The sequence below is a fragment of the Salvelinus namaycush genome, chromosome 7, assembly GCF_016432855.1.
Source record: "Salvelinus namaycush isolate Seneca chromosome 7, SaNama_1.0, whole genome shotgun sequence".
Classification (NCBI taxonomy): domain Eukaryota; kingdom Metazoa; phylum Chordata; class Actinopteri; order Salmoniformes; family Salmonidae; genus Salvelinus; species Salvelinus namaycush.
In genome coordinates, this window is record NC_052313.1 from 45,307,690 (window position 1) to 45,327,947 (window position 20,258).

At 42.3% G+C, this 20,258-nt stretch overlaps 1 protein-coding gene and 1 long non-coding RNA gene across 2 annotated transcripts; one reads left to right on the forward strand and one right to left on the reverse strand.

Moving 5' to 3' along the window:
- Positions 1 to 67: 67 nt before the first annotated feature.
- Positions 68 to 15,015, reverse strand: LOC120050743 (secretin receptor-like). Its single transcript, XM_038997304.1, has 12 exons — positions 14,992 to 15,015; positions 13,820 to 13,937; positions 13,351 to 13,426; positions 13,051 to 13,167; positions 12,725 to 12,857; positions 10,002 to 10,155; positions 9,770 to 9,830; positions 9,600 to 9,669; positions 1,651 to 1,742; positions 1,256 to 1,394; positions 1,132 to 1,173; positions 68 to 974 (listed from the first exon to the last, which is right to left on the reverse strand). The coding sequence occupies exons 1-12, from the start codon at positions 15,013 to 15,015 to the stop codon at positions 822 to 824; spliced, it is 1,179 nt and encodes a 392-aa protein (XP_038853232.1). The 3' UTR covers positions 68 to 821.
- Positions 15,016 to 19,384: 4,369 nt separating this feature from the next.
- On the forward strand, positions 19,385 to 20,116 carry LOC120050637. Its single transcript, XR_005477210.1, has 3 exons — positions 19,385 to 19,473; positions 19,584 to 19,679; positions 20,022 to 20,116. It is a non-coding gene; the product is annotated as an uncharacterized LOC120050637 (long non-coding RNA).
- The last annotated feature ends 142 nt before the right edge of the window (positions 20,117 to 20,258 follow it).

Below are 20,258 nucleotides of genomic sequence, written 5' to 3' on the forward strand. Positions count from 1 at the left end.
TTGCTATTATAAACTGGTTACCAATGTAATTAGAACAGTAAAAAGAAATGTTTTGACATACCCGTGGTATAAGGTCTGATATACCCATGTCTGTCAGCCAATCAGCATTCAGGACTCAAACCACCCAGTTTATAATAAAGTTACAATGAACAAGAAGACGAGGGACCAAATCTGACATTTACATGGGTAAAGTGTTGAGACAACCAAGATCACAGTTTTAGACCACTCACCAGCAATTTGTTGTTATCCTGTTGGAAAAAGTGCAGCCCTTGATCTTGGTATTTTTCAGAAAATGTCAAATTTTTTGAAAATACAGTACATTGATGCAAAAGAACAGTAAATTATGTTTCTTAAAAGATCTGTCTTCAAAGTATAATAAAAAGTAAGAATTTTCAATCATGTTGATAAATTCTCTGGACAAAAGGCTGGTCATAACCAGACCTCTTTCCAGGATTTCTCTTTCACATGTTGATGATGAAGATCTGAGTCCTACTTCCGCTTTTTGAATATGTTCCCGTTTCTTAGGATTTCCACTGAACCCAAATGTCTTAGATCTTCAGGCCCAGTCCACTGTCCATAGTCCTAGAAATGTTGCTTGAGCTTGAGGGAATGGCACAAAATCACAGTACAGTGCTGTTTCCCATGCCATGTCCAAGTCTTCAAGAGTGGCCAAGTGATTCTGTGGACCATTCCTCAAGTTCAAGAAAGTTCCAGAACTTACGTTAATTTGATGTCTTGAGAGGGTCATCTGTGTAAGCGTTTTTAACCGGTATGTCTAGGAGATCACCAGTGATTTTGTGGGTTGAGAGGGGGGTCAAAGGTCATGCCAGGCTGGCCGGTCCGGAACAGGGAAGCAAGGAGACCTGGGTAAGGGGAGAGACGCTTTGGCTCATGGAACCATGCTGTCTGGGCTCCCCGTGTAGATGCTGCTTCAGCCTCCACCTGCGCCATCTCCTCTGTACCTCGTACTGTACCTGTGTTTGGAGGGGATGGGGATGGAGTTGGAGGGGATGGATATGGTGTATGATCGACACTAGTTAATCAGGACTGCTGCATAATATTAGCAATAGCACATTTATACCACTTATTTCAACTTACATAATAGTTTTGAGAAATGGGACAAAAACTTACCTCCCCATTTAGAAAACAGTAAAGAACAGCAACTCCAAAGCCCTGGAAAGGAAGAAAGGGGGATTTAGACATCAAATAGTATTCCCGCAAAGTAAAAAAAAAAAAAAAAAAAAGTAAAAATTACCTGTGTTGATGCAAGAGCCAGCTCAACAAAGGTCCATATTTTGTAAGTTAAACCACTGACTTTGATGGGTAAGAAGGCAAAGAGGATGTAGTACAAACCAAAGAGGGTCACCAAAAGAAAAGTCGATTTGGTAAGTCTCCTGAAAATATCCAAGGAAAATATGCCATTTTACAATACACAAAAGACACAAATCAATACTGTACACATGTTTTGAGAGATTTCATTAGTTTGCCGTTGTGCTGGTCTTTCAGGTTTGACTGGGCAACGCTTACAGAAAGTTAGCACAGGTACTCTAACACTCGTAAGCAATTAAGTTATTTATTATTTTAGCCTACAGAATAAACATCCTTGAAATCCTTTGGTATTAGTACAGTATGGCCATGTTGACAACTCACTTGTATTGGCTGAATTCATTTCCATGCATGTCTGGCATCCGCAGTTTCCCCACCAGAATTCTTATGATACTCAGAAAAAATACCAAATTAATCTGCAATGAAATGGCAACAAATGATTACCGTATGGAGTGAAACTAATATTTACATTATCAGTTACATAAAAAACGAATTGTATGTCACATACACCGGATAAAATGGGTGGAGACTTACAGTGAAAATGCTTGCTTACGAGCCTTTCCAACAATGCAGTAAAAAAAATAATAATACAAGAATGAAGCTACAGTGCATTTGGAAAGTATTCAGAACCCTCGACTTTTTTTTACGTTACAGCCTTACTAAAATTGATTAAATAGATTTTTCCCCCCTCATCAATCTACACCCTATAATGACAAACCAAAAACAGGTTTTAGAAATGTATAAAAATATTCACTGATTACATTTACATAGGTATTCAGACCCTTTACTCAGTACTTTGTTGAAGCACCTTTGGCAGTGATTACAGCCTCGAGTCTTCTAGGGTATGACGCTACAAGCTTGGCTCACCTATATTTGGGGAGTTTCTCCCATTCTTCTCTGCAGATACTCCTGCACTGTCTTGGCTGTGTGCTTAAGGTTGTTGTCTTGTTGGAAGGTGAACCTTCGCCAATGTCTGAAGTCCTGAGCGCTCTGGAGCAGGTTTTCATCAAGGATGTCTCTGTACTTTGCTTCATTCATCTTTCCCTCGATCCTGACTAGTCTCCCAGTCGCTGACGCTGAAAACATCCCCACAGCATGATGCTGCCACCACCATGCTTCACCGTAGGAATGGCACCAGGTTTCCTCCAGGCGTGACACTTGGCATTCAGGCCAAAGAGTTCAATCTTGTTTCCCATGGTCTGAGAGTCTTTTGGCAAACTCCAAGCGGGCTGTCATGCGCTTTTTACTTAGGAGTGGCTTCCGTCTGGCCACTCTACCATAAAGGCCTGATTGGTGGAGTGCTGCAGAGATGGTTGTCCTTCTGGAAGGTTCTCCCATCTCCACAGAGGACCTCTGGAGCTCTGTCAGAGTGACCATCGGGTTTTTGGTCACCTACCTGACCAAGTCCCTTCTCCCCCAATTGCTCAGTTTGGCCGGGTGGCCAGCTCTAGGAAGTCTTGGTGGTTCCAAACTTCTTCCATTTCAGAATGAAGGAGGCCACTGTGTTCTTGGGGACCTTCAATGCCGCAGAAACTTGTTTGTACCCTTCCCCAGATCTGTGCCTCGACACAACCCTGTCTCTGAGCTCTACGGACAATTCCTTCGACCTCATTGTGTGCAGATTAATGAGAAAAATGTATTTTATCTATTTTAGAATAAGGCTGTAATGTGGAAAAAGTCAAGGTGTCTGAATAATTTCCAAATGCACTGTAGCAGGGAGTACCAGATCAATGTGCAGGGGTATGAGGCACAGTATTTGAGGTAGATATGTACACGAAGGCAGGGTAAAGTGATTAGGCATCAGGATACATAATAATAAAAGTCAAATAAAGCACAGAGTAGCAGCATATGAGGGTGTATGGTTTTTCTTGTGTACAAAACATTAAGAACTTCTGCTCTTTCCATGACAGACCGTCGAGGTGAAAGCTATGATCCCTTATTCATGTCACTTGTTAAATCCACTCCAATCAGTGTAGATGAAGGGGAGGAGACAATGGATTGAGTATGTGTGCCATTCAGAGGGTGAATGGGCAAGACAAAAGATTTAGGTGCCTTTGAATGGGGAGTGGTAGTAGGTGCCAGGTGCACCGGTTTGAATGCGTCAAGAAATGCAAGCTGCGGGGTTTTTCATGCTCAACAGTTTCCTTTGTGTATCAAGAACGCTCCACCACTCAAAGGACATCCAGCCAACTTGACACAACTGTGGGAAGCATTGGAGTCAACGTGGGCCAGCATCCCTGTGGAATGCTTTCGACACCTTGTAGTCCATGCCCCGATGAATTGAGGCTGTTCTGAGGGCAAAAAAAAGGGGGGGGGGGGGGGGGGTTCAACTCAATATTAGGAAAGTGTTCCTAATGTTTTGTACACTTGGTGTGTGTATGTGTATATACAGTACCAATATTAGGAAAGTGTTCCTAATGTTTTGTACACTTGGTGTGTGTATGTGTATATACAGTACCAGTCAAAAGTTTGGACACCTACTCTTTCAAGGGTTTTTCTTTATTTTACTATTTTCTACATTGTAGAATAATAGTGAAGACATCAAAACTATGAAATAACACATATGGAATCATGTAGAAACCAAAATGGTGTTAAACAAATCAAAATCTATTTTAGATTTTACATTCTTCGAAGTAGCCACCCTTTGTCTTGATGACAGCTTTGCACACTCTTGGCATTCTCTCAACCAGCTTCATGAGGTAGTCACCTTGAATGCATTTCAATTAACAGGTGTGCCTTGTTAAAAGTTAATTTGTGGAATTTCTTTACTTCTTAATGCGTTTGAGCCAATCAGTTGTGTTGTGACAAGTTAGGGGTGGTATACAGAAGATAGCCCTATTTGGTAAAAGACAAAGTCCATATTATGGCAAGAACAGCTCAAATAAGCAAAAATAAATGACATCTTTAAGGTCAGTCAATCAGAAAATTTCTAAAACTTTGAACGTTTCTTCAAGTGCAGTCACGAAAACCATCAAGCTCTATGATGAAACTGGCTCTCATGAGGACCACCACTGGAAAGGAAGACCCAGAGTTACCTCTGCTGCAGAGGGTAAGTTCATTAGTTAGCTTCACCTCAGATTGCAGCCCAAATAAATGCTTCACAGAGTTCAAGTAACAGATACATCTCAACATCAACTGTTCAGAGGAGACTGCATGAGTCAGGCCTTCATGGTTGAATTGCTGCAAATAAACCATTACTAAAGGACACCAATAAGAAGAGACTTGCTTCGGTCAAGAAACACGAGTAATGGACATCAGACCGGTGGAAATCTGTCCTTTGGTCTGATGAGTCCAAATTTGAGGTTTTTGTTTCCAACTGCCGTGTCTTTGTGAGACGCAGAGTAGGTGAACAGATTATCTCTGCATGTGTGGTTCCCACCGTGAAGCATGGAGGAGGTGGTGTGATGGTGCTTTGCTGGTGACACTGTCAGTGATTTATTTAGAATTCAAGTCACACTTAACCAGCATGGCTACCACAGCATTCTGCAGCGATATGCCTCTCATCTGGTTTGTGCTTAGTGGCACTGTCATTTGTTTTTCAACAGGACAATAACCCAACACACCTCCAAGCTGTGTAAGGGCTATTTGACCAAGGAGTGATGGAGTGCTGCATCAGATGACCTGGCCTCCACAATCACCCAACCTCAACCCAATTGAGATGGTTTGGGATGAGTTGGACGACAGAGTAAAGAAAAAGCAGCCAACAAGTGCTCAGCATATGTGGGAACTCCTTCTAGACTGTTGGAAAAGCATTCCATGTGAAGCTGGTTGAGAGAATGCCAAGAGTGTGCAAAGCTGTCATGAAGGCAAAGGGTGGCTACTTTGAAGAATCTAAAATATATTTAGATTTGTTTAACATTTTTTTTGTTACTACATGTGTGTTTTCATAGTTTTTATGTCTTCACTATTATTCTACAATACAGAAAATAGTAAAAAATACAAACTGAATGAGTCAACACAGAAAATAGTAAAAATAAAGAAAAACTGAATGAGTCAGTGGAAGATAGGGTCATTGCACATAGTTAATTAAATGGTTACCCGGACTATTTATGGCTATTTAGCAGTCTTATGGCTTGGGGTAGAAGCTGTCTGTCGGGGAGATGATGCTCCGGTACCACTTGCTGGACTGTAGTAGAGTGAACAGTCAACTTTGGTGGGTGTCTTTAGCAATTTTTCGGGCCTTCCTCTGACACTGCCTGATATGGAGGTCCTGGGGCCGTGTTGTGCCGAAAATCTCCCCCCTGACAGAACACCCCCCCTTTCTAATTTCCTTAATTTTGTGGCTAGAGGCAAAAAAATTCTGTGGCACACATAAGAGTCAAATACTTTCTATAGAACAAACTTCACGTCAGGATAGGCAACCGAAATGAATAATGAATGTATGTGTGTTATATTAAACATAGAGGAACCGAAATGAATAATGAATGTATGTGTGTTATATTAAACATAGAGGGAATTAAATGTTGGCAAGCAATAAACATTTCAGAACAACTATGGCTGAATTATTATCCTTACACTTTCAAAAACACTAGTCGAATAAGACATGGGAGAGATGACGAATTTTGGCAAAGAGATTTATTTATAGACTAATACAAATCAGTAGCGGATTTAGGTACGGACGACATGGGCCGCTCTGGGCGGCATAGGGCGCCCCCGCGTGCGGGCGCTGAAGGGGGGGTTCGCCCTGGGCGCCATACAAGCTACAACTGCCACATACACTTGAAACAAATAGCCTAACCGAAAACTGCAGACAAAAATGCTTTCTGCTACTAAGATCAGTGAAATGTAGTCTAAACTGACAACGGAGTGCAGAGCAGAAATCTCAACTAGCAAGCAACTCGCAGCAATGAAGAACACGAAGGTGGGGATAATTCTGGAAGGGGGGAGATTTTCGGCACAACGCCGGATTCACAAAACATGACTTACGAAAAAACGTAAGAGGTTTCTTAAAAGAAGTTCATAACATAGTATGTGCAATTCCTCAAAATGTTATTTGGAATTCATTGTTTTCTTAGGAACTTCGTGAATATCTTTCATAAGAACTTCGTAAATATCTTACGTGGCATTGACATTAGTGACATGCTTGAAACCAGTAAATAAGCCCATGTGACAGGGATAAGATTTGGCCCACTATAATAGTGTTGATATTCACATTTTAATACATTTATTTATTTGCGTTATGTTTAGTTGTTGTTGTTGTTGGCTCGCGAACGCGTTATGCACAAAAACAAACGTCCTTTTTTTCACACATTATAGCCATCAGACTAGCTATATCAAAACCAAAAATGGATAACCTCAATATGGTTGGATGGTTCAATAAAAACTTCAGCAAACAAGAGTTTGAAGTGATGGACGAAATAGCAGCCAGGAAAAGGTTGCTGTTGGGGACACCCAATTGCGGCGTCACTGCAGAGACCAAAAAGAGAGGATGGGCGAGAGTGGCAGAGTGTCTTTGACGTCGGTGGTATGGCAAGTGCCATTGAGGCCGCCGTAAAAAAAATAGTGGTCCGACATCAAGTCGGTTGCTAAGAAGAGGGGAGCTGAGAGGCCAGCTGGAGGAGAGAAGGTGTTGTCCATGATAGGAGAGACGGTTATTTAGGTAGCTACGTTAGCTAGCTAACGCGTAACGACATTATAGCCAACATAGCTAACAACGTTAACGTTAGCCAAGTTCTTCTTTGCAAATTGACAAGCTAACGCTCGCTATGTAACACTTCTAGAATATTGTAATATATTATTCATTACTAGCTAACTAGATAATGCGCATTGAATTAGTTTTCTTGCTGTATTTAAATGTCCGGTAGCCAACTGTGTCGGTGGCAGTGGCGCAAGAAAACGTTCATGGTTACAAAAGTATCCATTCGTCAGAAGACAAGGGTTTAGCTGTTGTAAGGAATTGTAATAGAGACTGAAAACTAGTAATAACTACATTTCAACATAAGCCATATTTTATACATAAATACACATACTCCTCATTTCTCTTGGATATATGCTGGACTTATTAAGACACCGACTACAGACACACATAATTCCCCTCCCCCATAATAACCACAGAACACTCACAACACATGCTTGGAGCTCAGGACAAAGAACTGTCTCAGGAACCAATGGAACGTGGACACCAGGCCTGTTCGGGACTACCCAAGACCCAGATCGACCAATCGGAAGGCCAGGCTCGCAGATCTACTGTTGATAATTCGTTTTACTTGAGACAGGAGACCAAGTGGAGACATAGGACGAGGTGGATAATTTTATAATAAGGCAGGTTTATTCAAGTGTAAAAATATTATGCAAAGCGTGCAGCACGGCTCTTTCTATCTGATCCGTATGGGGTCGTCAGGAAAAGAGAGAGTTTCCACAGTAGTACAGTTTTATATATAGACAACAAGCAAAGTAGGTTGATCTGCGAGTCTGGCCTTCCGATTGGACGATCTGGGTCTTGGGTAGTCCTGTACAGGCCTGGTGTCCACGTTCCATTGGTTCCTGAGGTAGTTCTTTGTCTGGAGCTCCAACCCTGAGTTGTGTGTGTCTGAGTGATTGTCATGGGGGAGGGGAGTTGTGGGTGTCGTGCATGTGTCCAATGAGTCCAGCTTATGTCCAATATAAAAGGGAGTGTGTATATTGTGTCAACCATAGCTAATGTTGAGAAGTTGTTAAAACAAGTTACCAATATCTAATACAATTCCTTACACTACCTACTTTGCTTATTGTCTATATAATACTGTACGAGTCTTGAAACTCTCTCTTCTCCGACGATTTCATAAGAATCAGACAGAAAGGAGCCGTGCACGCTTTTGCCTGATATCTTTACACTTGAATAAAACGGCCTTATTATAAAATTATCCACCTCGTCCTATGTCTCCACTTGGTCTCCTGTCTCAAGTAAAACGAATTATCAACACTGTCCTAAAGCTAAGAACATTTCCAAGAAGAAATCCTAAAACATTATTTTCAAGAATCCCATTTCTTAACTTTTTTATTAGGAAGAAACGTAGGGTAAACATTTACATTTCCAATAACTTTGAGGAATAGCAACTTTGCTTAACTATCTTCACAAGTCTATAGTTAAGGAAAAAATGGCGGTTAAGAAGACATTTCTTCTTAAGGTTTTGTGAATCCGGCCCATGGATGGCAGGGAGCTCGGGCCCAGTATAATACTAAGCCTTCCGCACCACCGGCTGTAGCGCTTTGCGGTCGGGGGCGTTGCATTTTCCATATCAAGCGGTCATGCACCCAGTCAAAATGCTCTCTGGTGCAGCTGTAGAACTTTTTGACTATCCGAGGGCCCGGCCCATAACAAATATTTTCGGGCCAAGGGGTAAGAGACATTGTTGTGCCCTCTTCACGGCTGTGTGGATGTGTGTTTACACCATGTTAAATTCTTAATGATGTGGACGCCAAGGAACTTGAAACACTCAACCTGCTCCACTACAGCTCCGTCATTGTGGATTGGGATATGCTCTCCCCTCTCTCCTGCAGTCCACGCTCAGCTCCTTGGTCTTACTGACGTTGAGGGGGAGGCTGTTGTCCTGGCACCACACTGCCAAGTCTCTTACCTCCTCCTTGTAGGCTGTCTCATCACCATTGGTGATCAGGCCTACCACCGTTGTCGTCAGCAAACTTGATGATGTTGGAGTTGTGGGTGAACAGGGAGTACAGAAGGGGACTAAGCACACACCCCTGTAGGGCCCCCGTGTTGAGGGTCAGCATGGCGGAGGTGTTGTTGCCTACCCTCACCATCTGGGGCCGGCCTGTCAGGAAGTCCAGGATCCAGTTGCAGAGGTTCAGTCCAAGGGTCCCGAGCTTGGAGCGGAATATGTTGTTGAACGCCGAGCTGTAGTTTATGAACAGGAATCTCACATAGTTATTTCCTCTCTTGTCCAGGTGGGAAAGGGCAGTGTGAAATGCAATTGAGAGCATAATCTGTGGATCTGTTGGGGCAGTATGCTAATTGGAGTGGTTCCAGGTTGTTTGGGATGATGGTGTTGATGTGACATGACCAGCCTTCCAACGCACTTCATAATTACAGATGTGATGTGCTACAAGGTGATAGTCATTTAGGCAGTTTACCTTGGAGTTCCTGGGAACAGGTATAATGGTGGTCAGTTTGAAACATGTTAGGATTATAATCTGGGACAAGGAGAGGATGAAAATGTCTGTGAAGACACTGGTCTGCGCAAGCTGTGAGAATGCCACCTGGTATTCCATCTTGAACAATCTTGAACAATGCATTGGCCTAATCATTAGTTATCAACAGCGATTGATGCACTTACGATTATGAAGAGTAGGACTGGTAATCTGAGAATCCACCAAACCCAGTCATGTACCCTTGTCTCCCAGCAGCTTGAGGAGAAAGGGAAACATATTCATGTATGTGAACTATGATGATGCAATTGTCATCTGTTTAAAATAGTCTATGACATCCCATTAATCTGTATTTTACCCTTCATCCTCATAGAAGTATTTTGCCAAGCCCCAGGATACAATGACAATCATTGGCAAACCTATGTAGAAAAACAAAACAAAAATGGTTTAGTTAAATCCAATCCTCATTTCAGTTAATAGTTCACTATCAAGTCTGTCTCTTAACATATCAAAATGACATGACATTGCTAGATGACATTGACATGGTATCAGTAGTGTTGTTGTAATGTAGAGTGGACAGGTGTCCGTACCCCAGCCCAGGATGATGTACCACCAAAGGTGTTTCTTCTTGGAGAAGAAGGAGAGGCTGACCAGGGTGTGGAGGTAGTGTCCCTCCACCAGCAGCCAGCTGTAGTTAGCCATGATGCAGTAGTTGGAGAACATCACCACTAACTTACACACCACCTACAGGATATGATCAGAAAATACACTGCTCAAAAAAATAAAGGGAACACTTAAACAACACAATGTAACTCCAAGTCAATCACACTTCTGTGAAATCAAACTGTCCACTTAGGAAGCAACACTGATTGACAATAAATTTCACATGCTGTTGTGCAAATGGAATAGACAAAAGGTGGAAATTATAGGCAATTAGCAAGACACCCCCAATAAAGGATTGGTTCTGCAGGTGGTGACCACAGACCACTTCTCAGTTCCTATGCTTCCTAGCTGATGTTTTGGTCACTTTTGAATGCTGGCGGTGCTTTCACTCTAGTGGTAGCATGATACGGAGTCTACAACCCACACAAGTGGCTCAGGTAGTGCAGCTCATCCAGGATGGCACATCAATAAGAGCTGTGGCAAGAAGGTTTGCTGTGTCTGTCAGCGTAGTGTCCAGAGCATGGAGGCGCTACCAGGAGACAGGCCAGTACATCAGGAGACGTGGAGGGGGCCGTAGGAGGGCAACAACCCAGCAGCAAGACCGCTACCTCCGCCTTTGTCCAAGGAGGAGCAGGAGGAGCACTGCCAGAGCCCTGCAAAATGACCTCCAGCAGGCCACAAATGTGCATGTGTCTGCTCAAACGGTCAGAAACAGAATCCATGAGGGTGGTATGAGGGCCCGACGTCCACAGGTGGGGGTTGTGCTTACAGCCCAACACCGTGCATGACGTTTGGCCTTTGCCAGAGAACACCAAGATTGGCAAATTCGCCACTGGCGCCCTGTGCTCTTCACAGATGAAAGCAGGTTCACACTGAGCACATGTGACAGACGTGACAGAGTCTGGAGACGCCGTGGAGAACGTTCTGCTGCCTGCAACCTCCTCCAGCATGACCGGTTTGGCGGTGGGTCTGTCATGGTGTGGGGTGGCATTTCTTTGGGGGGCCACACAGCCCTCCATGTGCTCGCCAGAGGTAGCCTGACTGCCATTAGGTACCGAGATGAGATCCTCAGACCCCTTGTGAGACCATATGCTGGTGCGGTTGGCCCTGGGTTCCTCCTAATGCAAGACAATGCTAGACCTCATGTGGCTGGAGTGTGTCAGCAGTTCCTGCAAGAGGAAGGCATTGATGCTATGGACTGGCCCGCCCGTTCCCCAGACCTGAATCCAATTGAGCACATCTGGGACATCATGTCTCGCTCCACCCACCAATGCCACGTTGCACCACAGACTGTCCAGGAGTTGGCAGATGCTTTAGTCTAGGTCTGGGAGGAGATCCCTCAGGAGACCATCCGCCACCTCATCAGGAGCATGCCCAGGCGTTGTAGGGAGGTCATACAGGCACGTGGAGGCCACACACACTACTGAGCCTCATTTTGACTTGTTTTAAGGACATTACATCAAAGTTGGATCAGCCTGTAGTGTGGTTTTCCACTTTAACTTTGAGTGTGACTCCAAATCCAGACCTCCATGGGTTGATAAATTTGATTTCCATTGATAATTTTTGTGTGATTTTGTTGTCAGCACATTCAACTATGTAAAGAAAAAAGTATTTAATAAGAATATTTCATTCATTCAGATCTAGGATGTGTTATTTTAGTGTTCCCTTTATTTTTTTGAGCAACAACAATATGTGGATACCAGTGGATCTGTGCAGGGCAGTCAAGTTCTTCCACACTGATCTCGACAAACCATTTCTGTATGGTCCTCGCTTGTGCATGGGGGAATTGTCATGCTGAAACAGGAAAGGGCCTTCCTTAAACTGTTGCCACAAAATTGGAAGTACAGAATCGTCTATAATGTCATTGTATGCTGTAGCGTTAAGATTCCCTTCACTGGAACTAAGGGGCCTAGCCCGAACCATGAAAAACTGCCCCAGACCATTATTCCTCCTCTTTCAAACTTTACAGTTGGCACTATGCATTGGGGCTGGTAGCATTCTCCTGGCATCCGTGAAACCCAGATTCATCCGTCAGACTGCCAGATGGTGAAGCGTGATTCATCACTCCAGAGAACACGTTTCCACTGCTCCAGAGTCTAATGGCGGGGGTCTTTACACCACTCCAGTCGACGCTTGGCATTGCGCATGTCAATGGCCGAGCAGTCGCCTGCTCTGCCATTGAAACCCATTTCATGAAGCTCCCGACGAACAGTTGTTGTGCTGACGCTGCTTCCAGAGGCAGTTTGGAACTCAGTAGTGATTGTTGCAACCAAGGACAGACAATTTTTTAAGTTGACCGGGGCAGCCCTAGCAGGGCAGAAATTTGACGAACTGACTTGTTGGAAAGTTGGCATCCTATGACAGTGCTTTGTTGAAAGTCACAGACCTCTTCAGTAAGGCTATTCTCGATTGCTCGATTTTATACACCCGTCGGCAACGGTGTGGCTGAAATAGCCGAATCCACTCATTTGATACTCTTGTGTGTATATAGGAGGGGTATTTTAGTATGTCCATATCATAACAACTTTTTTCAATAGTTACAAAAGTGAGGTATTCCACTTTCACACACTAAATTACTAATGTCTCTATCAATGTGTTCATCCATTCACACATGCATTGAGAGTCACTACAAAGTACAGTAGATACGTACTGGGTAGTCGTCACAGTGGTAGAAGTCTTCATCGGTGAAGAGCACAGAGTCTTTGATGAAGATGAAGGTAGCACGCAGGATGAAGGAAATGAAGAGTTGGATGTGGATGTAGTTTCTGGTGCAGTGCAGTTTCCTAGACAACAGGAAAAGTGTAAAAGCAGTTTGAAATGTCCTTGACCAACATGCTTTTGTAATATGTTTAATCCCCCACTGAGACCCAATATTAAGATACGCATGTTGATTACAGTGTAGTTTATTGGGTACCAAAATGGATTATCATATTTCTTTATCATAACAGTTCTTAGACTTGATTCTCTGTTTCTCACCTAAAGAGACAGAGGATGGTGATGGCGATGGTGAGAGAGATTAGAGAGAGAGCGTAGCCTGCAGTGTACATTGTCTTCACGTAGAGGAAGTACATGTGGGAGTCATGTGACTGGGAGGAAGAAGAGGCCTGAGGTAAGAATTGTTTTACATAAATTGTCCATGTATTTTTAAATCAATGCTCAATACTTATATGGCTTTCCCTTATTTTTAAGTAATTGTCCTGAATCAAAGACAAAACCAGTAATGTAGCACATACTAAAAGTACACATGTACCCACCTCTCCAAGTAAGTGTAAGGTTTCGTTGAAACATGCATGCTCGTAAGGAGGGAATGGGTCCGTCCAGCCCGTGTCTGTGCAGTTCCGGTACACTTTACCTGGAAAATCATACAGCCTCGTCAATACTTACTTGCTGTACTGTTCAAATAAACTAATTATGGCCAGCAAAATAGTCGGCATCAGAGTAAAAAACCTTGACCATAGAACAGACCTAAGATTTTCTAAGACTACATAGTACGCAGTTTCAATCTCTCAGGTATTTTAGTGCAGGCAGTCGTTATTGCAGGATTCATTTGTGTTATGTAAGGTTGTCATAAATCACTACATGATGAAGCTGTTTCCACAAGCAGACCTTTTATGAACTCTATACCACTCCTCTGTTCTTTTAGTCGATCGCCTGTATGAGCATCAATCGACAGTTTATGGTAGAAAGACAAACATTTTTGTATTGAATGGAAACAAATGATCTTGGTGGTGGATCATTAACTAACTAACACACTCATAACAGCCAGGGGTGGGGTGGGGGTCTAACACATCATAACAGCCAGGCGTGGGGTGGGGGTCTAACACATCATAACAGCCAGGGGTGGGGTGGGGGTCGAACACATCCTAACAGCCAGGGGTTGGGTGGGGGTCTAACAAATAACAGCCATGGGTTGGGTGGGGTCTAACTCATCGTAACAGCCAGGGGTGGGGGTCTAACACACACATCATAACAGCCAGGGGTGGGGTGGGAGTCTAACACACACATCGTAACAGCCAGGAATGGGGTGGGGGTTCCTCACCTTCTGATTTGAAGAAATTGGGACAGTTCTGTGATGCAGTTTCCCCTACAAAAGCAGGAGACCAGCAATTCAAGTGGTCCCACATACCCTTGCAGTCTGAATAAGAAAAACAAATCAGGTACTGTTTTCTTTTATCTCTCAAATTATAATCAAAGTGTGTAGATAATTTTTTTAAATGGGGGGGGCTATCTATACATGTGTTTGGTGGTTTGTTGTCATGCATTATAAGGCAAACAGTACAACGGCAGTCCTTGTTTGGTCGTTGTGAATAATTTACATTTTAGTCATTTATACTCTCTTATCCAGAGTGACTTACAAGAGCAATTGAGGTTAAGTGCCTTGCTCAAGGGCACATCAACAGATTTTTCACCTAGTCGGCTCGGGGATTCGAACCAGGAAACTTTTCGGTTACTGGCCCAATGCTCTTAGGCTACCTGCCGCCCATAGTCCAGTAATAACAAGAGGAGCAAGACAAACAGCTCTGATAATCTGATGAACTGTTCTCACCAACATGACAGTAATGTTGAACTCAAAGTGAGTAACTAACTACAACGATAATGCTGTATGTTGAGATGTAACCTACTCTATACTGCCACTAGAGGGAAACCTAGTCCACTGTCAAACTGGCTTGGTTCCCAGTGATGCGCTGATGTGTGGTGCTGTTTCAGATTTTGATACCTGTGGGACTGGAAATGATTTTACTCTTATGTTGTATGCATATCATATAATGCCATTAAATAAACAAATTCTAAGAACATTGACTATTATGGAATAGAAAAGGAACATGTTAACCTATATTTGTTTAGCTTAGGAAAACGTGACACACCATGCTGGGTATGAATTCCTAAGGGGGAAAAATACAAACGGTCTCATCTCACCTGGTTGGGGAGTTTTGGACACATTATGCAGTTGCAACTCATGAAGGCACCGCTCCTCCTCTCTAATAAGTATGATGTACGGCTCACAGTCTGCTTGAACCTTTCATAGTTAAAAAGAAAAAGAAGGTGTGCATGTGTCATCTCCCCATAGCCTACAGTGCCTTCAGAAGGTATTCACACCCCTTGACTTTTTTCACATTTTGTTGTTAGACTGTATTTAGAATGGATTAAATTCAGCTTTATGGTCACTGGAATTAAGAGGAATTATGTTTTTTTTTTACGTTTACAAATTAATAAAAAGCTGAAATGTCTTGAGTCAATAAGTATTCAACCCCTTTGTTATGGCAAGCCTAAATGAGTTCAGGAGTAAACATTTTCTTAACAAGTCACATAATAAGTTTTTTTATTTTTATGACTACCTCATCTCTGTACCCCACACATACAATTATCTGTAAGGTCCCCCAGTCGAGCAGTCAATTTCAAACACAGATTCAACCACAAAGACCATGGAGGTTTTCCAATGCCTCGCAAAGAAGGGCACCTATTGGTAGATGGGTAAAAATGTTAAAAACAGATATTGAATATCCTTTTGAGCATGGCGAAGTTATTAATTACACTTTGGATGGCGTATCAATACACCCAGTGACTACAAATATACAGGCGTCCTTCCTAACTCAGTTGCTGGAGAGGAAGGAAACCACTCAGGGATTTCGCCATGAGGCCAATGATGACTTTAAAACAGTTAGAGTTTAATGGCTGTGATAGGAGAAAACTGAGGATGGATCAACATTGTAGTTACTCCACAATACTAACTTAATTGACAGAGTGAAAAAGGGGAAGCCTGTACAGAACAAAAATATTCCAAAACATGCATCCTGTTTGCAACAAGGCACTAAAGTAATACTGCAAAGAATTTTGCAAACAATGTACTTTTTGTCCTGAATACAAAGTGTTATGTTTGGGGTAAATTCAACACAACACATGGAGAGTACCACTCCATATTTTCAAGCATAGTGGTGGCTGCATCATGTTATTGGTATGCTTGCAATCGTTGGAATGGGCACAGGCAAAATCCTAGAAGAAAACCTGGTTATGTCTGATTTCCACCAGACACTGGGAAATTAATTCACCTTTCAGCAGGACAATGACAGAAAACATAAGGTCACATCTACACTGGAGTGTTCCTGAGTTGCCGAGTTACAGTTTTGATTTAAATCTGCTTTAAAACCTATGGCAATATCTGAAAATGGTTGTCTAGCAATGATCAACAACCTATTTGACAGAGTTTGAAGAATTCTAAAAAGAATAATGTGCATATGTTTCACCCTCTTGCTGTGGAAAACTCTTAGAGAGACATACCCAGATAAGACTCACTGCTGTAGTCTCCACTAAATGTGAAAATAATATACTGAGTATACCAAACATTAGGAACATCTTCCTAATATATATATATATATATATATATAAATATTTTTACAACATTTTAGATTTTTTCCCCCGCTTTTATATTAAAGTATTGTGTTGATCGTTGACAATAAAAAAATAAAATTATGCCACTTTGTAACAACACAATTTGGAAAGGTTATGTGTGAATACTTTCTGAAGGCACTGAGTGCACAAAACATAAAAATAAGTATTCCTTAGTTTCTAATTTTCTCGAAATCTAAAGGCATACCCTTCAACCTAGATTCTCTTTCCATGACATAGTAGACTGCCCAGGTATAAACTATGATCTATTATTGATGTCACCTGTTAAATCCACTTCACCTAAGTATAGATAAAGGTGAGGAGACAGGTTAAAGAATGATTGTGAAGCCTTGAGACATGGATTGTGATATGTGTCAATTCAAATGTGAATGGGCAAGACAGAATATTTAAGTGCCTTTGAACAGGCTATGGTAGTAGTTTGAGTGTGTCAAGAACTGCAACACTGCTGGGTTTTTCCACGGTCAACAGTTCCCCGTGTGTATTAAGAATGGTCCAACAGACATCCAGCTAACTTGACACAATTGTGGGAAGCATTGGATTCAACATGGGCCAGCATCCCTTTGGAACGCTTTTGACACCTTATAGTCCATGTCCCGACAAACTGAGGCTGTTCTGAGGGCAAAAGGGGCTGCAACTCAGTATTATGAAGGTGTTCCTAATGTTTCATACACTCAGTGTATATGTATGTACCTTTGCCAAACATGCCCAGCTTTTTCAAACACGCGTGTGCATTCTTACCTTCAAGTACATGCCCAGTAGGATTCCAATAATTCCAATGTGCATTTTGTCAGTCACAAGCATCATTTACCAAAAAAATGTAACCTAATTATAGACTTGAATAAACTGTAAACTGACTTTCGGTACGAAAAGTCTGAAATAGTCGTCCTGTTCAAAGCAGCAAGTCATCAATCAGCATCCACTGGCTTTGTCCAAACCAACTGCATGTGTTTTGTTTGTGCGGTTATTACACCTGACCTTTTTATAATATACTAGTACCAAAGACAATACAGTATGAAGATAGGCAGAAGATGCTTCTCCAATAGAAATCCCCGAAAACGCTTGTAGGCGAGGTCATGGTGAAGTTGGCTCGCTAAACTCATGCGCAGAAAAACGTAATCGGGTCTTAACGGTCGTCTCACGCTGTACTGCGCATGTGCATGCCGTCATTCAAAGACACTCCTTCGATATAACGTTGTTTTCACTTTCACGAGGTTGTAGTAATACCATGTTCAACTGCTTAATACATTGGCTCGAATCTAGGTTGTGCCTTTAGATAAATTAACGACTAAATAATAATTATTCGCTTCTCTCATTCACTTATCAAACCCCCAAACCCGGTTTTGTATGCTGGGTCTGTTTTGCAAGCGTTCCCAGAAGTGTGGCGATGTTGCGCCTCTGAGTTTAGAAACTCTTTGCTACTACTAACCACGTCCCACCGAAGCATTACTATGGCGACGAGAGTGTTTGGTGGATGTTCTGTAGGTGAAACAACAGGTACGTGCCGTTTTCAACCTTGAAAAGCACCGACATCATGCAACGAATAAAAACGTGTGTTGTTTATGAGCTACTAAATCGAACCTAAAAAAAAACTGTTTACAGACTAATATATCCAGAAAGTCGCACGGTTGTCATGTAGTTTGATAACAATCTATAGTAGCGAGCTGTTCCTCTTTGCTAGCTGCTCCTCTTTGTTGTGCTAGCTTCCACTCTCTCTTGCTAACCCGTCCCTAGCTAGTTTGCTTACTTTCCAGTGTCAACCACTGTAGCTGCACATGCACAAAGTTGGCTTGCTAGCTTTGTGTCATTTGGTTCTTCTCATTATCATATGGACAACATTGCATCTTTGAAATGCAAGCTTTTACATATCTGATGTGATATGAATTGTGATATTGTTTGCTATCTTCTTCACCCCTGTTTTTAATGGAGAAGTGATGGAAGTGGCACACTGCATCAGAGACATTCACAGACAGTCAAAGGAAGAAGACCCCTCTACCCCTGTGCCAACTGGTGGAGGACAGAAAAAGAAGTCCCTCTAATGTCCCTCATCACCTACTAGAGACCCGTAGGACCCTTACACTTTAACAATTTGATACATCTCAGTCATATATTTAACAGGCTATATTCAGTCAAGAAGAATATGTTTATTGTAGTAGAGTGCTTGGGCTAGCATGCTCATGATGCTATCTGAGTTACCGTAGCCTACATTATACAGTATGTGGCTCCTCAGGCATTTTGGTTTCTTATATTTCCATTATAGTCCCTTAGCAGATGTTCTTATCCGGAGCGACTTACAGTAGTGAGTGCATACATATTCATACTTTCTTTTTGTACTGGTCCCCCATGGGAATCAAACCCACAACCCTGGCATTGCAAGCGCCATGCTCTACCAATTGAGCCACATGGGACTAAGCAGATGGTGAATACATATATCTCATTTATATTATACTTATACCTTCCAGAAACGTATACCAAACTCAAGAGCAACAGTGCAATCCAAACAGAACCCTCAGCACTTCACTTCAGTGGGTTTAAACTGGGGAAGGATTATCAGAGGAGCTTGGTGAGCTTAAGCAATGAGCTTCAGTGGGTTTAAACTGGGGAAGGATTATCAGAGGAGCTTGGTGAGCTTCAGCAATGAGCTTCAGTGGGTTTAAACTGGGGAAGGATTATCAGAGGAGCTTGGTGAGCTTCAGCAATGAGCTTCAGTGGGTTTAAACTGGGGAAGGATTGTCACAGGAGCTTGGTGAGCTTCAGCAATGAGCTTCAGCAATGTGTTGACTGTTCCAACAGAACAAAAGACAAAGCACTGACTTTTTAGATAAAATTGTGCAGTTATATGCACTTCATCTACCAGTACATTCTTATACAAGGCATCATCTAATTCATCTTTGTTTTAATCTTCTTCAGAAGATTATCAACATATCATCTGAAGTGATCAACATTCACATTATCCCCACCCAAACAAAGCATTTCAAAACAAAATATTGAAAAAAGGTATTTGTTTATTACTATTTGATGTCATGTTATGCATTCCATCTATAATCTTTGATTCGTATGAGTGTTCGCGTTGATGCCTAATTCCTCCATTTTGATATTCTGTGCAGCATCGGCTTGTCCCCGGACTGTCCTACACAGTGAAAGTACACTTCTGTCCTGACGAATGGCGCTACTTCTACGACTGTATTCGGGTTCATTGCAAGGTTGGAATCCAGTGCTATGTTGGTTTCTAATCAAGTTCGCTTGCTGTCATGCCTGGCAGTGATCACTTCAACTTCTACTTCTAATCTATTCAACTGTCAATCAAAATAGGGATTTGCTGTGTTTATGCATCACATGTTGTTTGTTGTCAACGTTTCTCCATAGTTGCTGCAAGGTAAGCCTGGTCCCAGATCTGTTTGTGCTGTCTTGCCAACTAAGGTCATTGTCACTCCATTGCAAACTGATCTGGGACCAGGGTACTGCTAGAAGGTTTCGTCTTGCTTAGAACTCCACGAAATGAATGCATCAGGGAGCGTTGTTATTTTCTCTCAATCTCTCTCCAGGGGGAAGAGAATTTACAGGTTCCAGTCCATGCCTACCCCATCATCGATGACTTGCACATCCCAACACACATCACCATACCAGCTGTCCCACTGGGCCAAAGGTGAGGTGAAGTGGACATTTGTGTCTCTGTGCATCTTTGTCTTTTGAATAGTCTTTAAACCCATCGATTAAACTTTACAAGAGGATTGTACATGAGTTGCATGGCCACTCATATCCCTTACAGAAAAAACACATCA